A 5,178-nucleotide genomic window follows, 5' to 3' on the forward strand; every position below is an offset into this window, starting at 1 on the left:
CATGGAACATATCAGCTGAATACCCCACACGTGCAACGTTTCTTGTGATAAATAATATCGGCGGTCTTTCCCTTCCATAAGTTATGTGCGTCAAATAACTTGGTCATAAAGTTAAATCTTATTTAAACATTGTTTTCATTGTAGAGGCTACCTGTATGAAACCATCTAGAGCTATGAAGCCGTGTGTAAATATGGGTCGCGTGCTTCCAAAACTTACGTTACCAGATGTTTTCTTATATTTATTTCACCAGTCTAGAGGTATATTGTATGACTTAATGTTGATGCAACTTGCTTAGAATGATTAACTGAACAATTTATAGGCCGAACTTGAATCAGGATTATATCTGTCAAAAATAGGTCACTAGGTCGAATGTACTTTTATTTACAGAAGCAGTCCCTTATTCTGCTACATGAATATAAATTGTGTTATATGAAGTAGACCAATGGGATTTTCAATTTCACCGGCATGATCTACGGCGTAACTATTCGATGTAACCACGGTTGCTTTAACATCGATCATCGGCATGTATTAAATAGTTTACAGTTATACATAAAATGTAAGTGTTGCATTTGAGTGTAGAAATCTTACAATGACACTACAATCTTAACATTTACCGAAAACAAAGGAACAAGAACAAACAAATCTTGAAACTTTATAGCCCTGGTACTTTTTTTAAGTCATTATCGATTACAGAAGATCACATTATACTATGAACGAGAATCCTGTGGTTGTTCAGAAGCAGCGACACCTGTTGTCTACGCAGTGCCATTTTTTGTTGCAGGTTCGATCCGCGGTGTCACGGCAGTCGGTCTGTAGCACGCATCCTGAGTTGGCTGAAATGTTAGATCAAAACTCGAATACACGATTGAGGTGAAATCAACGCATAACACTACGCCGTATACGCTTAATATCTTTTTTATAACGGCTTGTTTGTTGTCGGCTTCTTGTTTAAGTGAACATAATTACCACAAGTAATATCTACACATTGGACGTTCAAAATAGCTTCCATGTGCTTGTTATTTAATTGGCATGGATGCAACTTGGGGGTAACGTTGTTACCGGAACCATGGTGCAAAAGATCAATTATGGATTTATCCAGAGTTAGTAAAAACATGGCTTTATGCTCCCGATGGCAACTGTAAATCTTAGCACTGAAGAGGAAATATTCTATTGGTTTAATATAAAATACGATTAATATACAGATTGCAGTTTCTTTAGATATTGACACTCTAAAATAACGCTTATTTGAAAGCATGTATTGACGCTTGTTTGTGAACTGTCGTTATACTAAAAGTTGTTCAGATAAGTAATAATAGAAAGTGAAATTTAACCTATTTATGCTTAGCGTCTAGAAAAAGGCCTTGTTAAACAGCGTAGACCCAGAGGATGGGAGAGTAAACTAGGCATAAATGTGTTACATATTAAACTGAACGCTATGCCAAGAATTAAATGCATTCAGACATCAGCACTTAGAAAGTTGAGAATAAGTGTCGTTCATATTAAATTAGACATAGGTAGATAATGTACATACAATAATATGTCCATTTCATACAAATGGTGTAACACACGAAATTCGTGTTAAAATTTACTGTCCCGAATACACTGAATTTCGCCATCTACTGTTTGATACTACTTATAGTGTCACACATGCGATTTTTATCGAGTTTAATAGTGATATGGATACATTAAGCTGCCTCTCGTCAAATGAAAGACTTTTCAATAAAACTTCTAAATCCTGCACAACTATGATACTACATTAGAATACATTGTTTGCACCAGTGTTAAATTAAAGGACGCATGATGATTTTAGCTTTTTAAATATGAGGATTGAAACCAGATGATTTTTTTAATCACGTACATGTATTCGTAAAAGTTTTATTTCTTCAATTTTTATCTTAGTATTATTACCATGATCATTTGATCATACTTTAAGGGGATTTTCAATTAATATTTTTACACTCGAAGCAATGACAGCAAACACTGTGCAGTTTTCTTAATGGCCACATATAAAGTGTTCTTATTATATATACGATATGCACTGAATAACTTGTTATAGAATTTCGGTATTGCGGAATAAAAATATTTAAATAATTCATATATATGTTTGTCCATGATGTTGCTTGGTAGTCTATTAATTCGAATGTTCGGAAATGTAAGTTCAATTTTAAATATTTCAAAATAATGGATACTTTATTGCTTGCATAAATAATTGCACCAACATTAAATTTAAAATCAAGTTAAATATAAAATGGCCAATCAATATTGTGGCTCAATTGTTATGATTATGTTTGGTTTTAAATGTATTCTTAAACGGTATTTATGTATTTTAGTGTAAAGAGATTGAACAAATACAAAAGACTTCAAATTTTGCTTAAATGTTTTATATTTTATAAGAATAGTATCGGTATTAAAATACATGTAAACAGCGATATTTGGTGAAACACTCACTTGAGCACGTGCAAATACTGTTAATGCATTCCTTGTGGAAACCGTCTGCACAAGTCATATGGGTGCATTCTGCATTTACGTTGTTGGTTGGGCAATCCTCCGCCATCACCATCGTAACTGAAATCATATATATTAAACGTTATTAATGTTACTTTTTTTATTGATATCTTATAATAATAATAGCCATCACCCATCATCATCGGCAGCAATGATTTGATATGAGCTATGCTTAGAATCATAAATGTCTCTGCGTGGAGTTTTACACTTTCTTTAGTCATAAACAAGTTTATATAATTGATAAAGTCCGATTTAAACCATCTACCCTTTGTAAACAAACGTAAATTGAAGCAACTGTGAAGACCACTCAGTATGCTTTTAAACGGCGAAAATCTATTGTAAAAGTACTTACTAACAAAAAAAATCAATGTTATATTACACAAGCATTTCAAAGAAATTTACCAATGGCGACAGCAATCAAGCAGGCAATGGTGTTCATGGTGTCGTTTGTTCTTGAATCCGACGAACCTTTTTTAAGACTGTTCTATGATACATAAGGGAATGCTTTTATACTGATGTTTAACGGCTCTGTGACACATACTTTTGTGCGAGTCTCAAGTGTATTTATTCTATTTATGACAAATCGTGAAAGCACTGTCACGTAGTTTTGAATGATTCAGATTGGTCTCCTAATTACGCGCTCACAGAATGAATAAACCCCTCTTATCATGTACTGAATGTCAAAATCATGCTTCTTACGTGGCTAAATATGGAATACGGCCATATTTACAGCATAAATGTGCATTTCTTAATTTCTCTTATCAATGCCATTAGTAGCTGTATGAGGTACATCGTTGACACGTTTTATATGCACGAAGTCAATTTAAACATATTCCTATTTAAAATTGTTACACCGAACTGATTATATATCAGTGTAACATCATATTGGCATTACGTATTCAAAAGACGATGTTTTAATTACAAAACACAAACACAATTTTCTTAACAAAAACACAAACAAAAAATTCTGCTCAATATTGTTTTAATGCATGGGTTAACGACGCTAGAAAACATTAAAAAAAGAAAAATGTTACTTTTATTTTAGGCAGGTTACCAGTTGGCTATTAACATGATAAACAGGATAATTATACAACACATCAGTATACACGAATACAATTGAATCTGGGATCTCAGCATTGTAACGTTCATGCAAAGCATTTGGGATGTTCATATGAAAACGCAGTCTATGTGTAAGGGTGAACCACTCTTATGTTACTAGAAGCGACCAACCAGGGCTTGTATTTAAAAAAGTTGCTGTTGAGTAGACCATTAAAAACGCAGAACACTAAAAAGTTTAAAAAAATTATATCATATAGATATTAATATTGTTTAGGGTGGTGAAATTAAGTGACTATCTTTTCAATATGAAGCCATATTGCTATTCAAGTAAATTCTATCTTAAGTAAAGAAAATTCAAATCCAATACCACCGGTTTTATTTCATCCCAATATTTAATGCGTAAAACGCATAATAAAGTTAAGAAAGCTTTTATTACGCAAGACAAACAAATTATCAATTCAAATATTGTAAAAAAACTGCATTATACATACAACTCACGCGTTAATGTTAACTTCTATATATTCGTAGACATGTTTTTGTTTAAATGATATTTTTATGGACACGTTAATTCGCGGATTTCTTATATTCTTTTTCCGTTGTATATTTGTTTATTTTGTTGGTCGGTCAAACCACAAACTCGACGCAATTCAATGTCCTAGGAACAATATTGATTGTACAGTATTATGATTCCGCTCTATAATGTCTAACGAACAAAATGGTTGTACAGTATTATAATCCCGCTCTAAAATGTCCAACGAACAATAATGAGTGTACCTTATTATAATCCCGCTCTAAAATCCCAAGAACAAAAAATGAGTGCAGAGTATTATAATTCCGCTCTTTAATGTCTCACAAACAATAATGACTATACAGTATTATAATCCGGCTCTAAAATCCCAAAAACAAAAAATGAGTGCAGTGTATTATAATTCCGCTCTTTAATGTCTCACAAACAATAATGACTATACAGTATTATTATCCCGCTCTCTAATGTCCCACGAACAAAAATGAGTGTACAATATTATAATCCCGCTCATGAATGTCCAACGAACAATAATTAGTGTACCTTATTATAATCCCGCCCTATAATCACACGAACAATAATGACTGTACATATTATAATTCCGCTCTTTAATGTCTCACGAACAATAATGACTGTACATTATTATAATCCCGCTTTATAATGTCCCACGAACAATAATGATTGTACAGTATTATGATCCCGCTCTTAAATGTCTCGAGAACAATAATGATTGAACAGTATTATGATCCCGCTCTATAATGTCCCACGAACAATAATGATTGTTCAGTTTTATGATAACGTTCTATATTGTTTATACATATATTATATATATAATGATTCAACTACTTAATTTGATGTGGTTAGTAGGGACTATTATAAGACGGTGGTAAATATTTATTTAAACATTGTTTGCAGGACAGATTTCAACCGCTTTATATATATATATATATATATATATATATATATATATATATATATATATATATATATAATGTATTTACCGTACAATCATACGACCCTGCAGAACATAATTTAGATTTAAAATTGCCATTTTTATTTGCCATTTTATGTTTGATGTACTGTTAAAAAG

General features: G+C 32.1%; 1 protein-coding gene across 1 annotated transcript; it reads right to left on the reverse strand.

The window, feature by feature from the left end:
• Window positions 1-640: 640 nt before the first annotated feature.
• On the reverse strand, window positions 641-3,075 carry LOC127842983 (serine protease inhibitor Cvsi-1-like). The gene is made up of 3 exons (XM_052372798.1): window positions 2,909-3,075; window positions 2,450-2,566; window positions 641-834 (listed from the first exon to the last, which is right to left on the reverse strand). Exons 1-3 carry the CDS (start codon window positions 2,943-2,945, stop codon window positions 734-736), a joined length of 255 nt encoding a protein of 84 aa, XP_052228758.1. The 5' UTR covers window positions 2,946-3,075; the 3' UTR covers window positions 641-733.
• Window positions 3,076-5,178: the final 2,103 nt, after the last annotated feature.

Source organism: Dreissena polymorpha, chromosome 8 (assembly GCF_020536995.1).
Source record: "Dreissena polymorpha isolate Duluth1 chromosome 8, UMN_Dpol_1.0, whole genome shotgun sequence".
Taxonomy (NCBI): Eukaryota; Metazoa; Mollusca; class Bivalvia; order Myida; family Dreissenidae; genus Dreissena; species Dreissena polymorpha.

Excerpts from the sequence above, each read along its gene's own strand:
- LOC127842983 (XM_052372798.1), bottom strand. The coding sequence starts at position 2,945 with ATGAACACCATTGCCTGCTTGATTGCTGTCGCCATTG. Across the intron at positions 2,567-2,908 it reads CTTGATTGCTGTCGCCATTG|TTACGATGGTGATGGCGGAG; the intron begins GTAAATTTCTTT and ends ATATGATTTCAG. Across the intron at positions 835-2,449 it reads CAGTATTTGCACGTGCTCAA|CCAACTCAGGATGCGTGCTA; the intron begins GTGAGTGTTTCA and ends CTAACATTTCAG.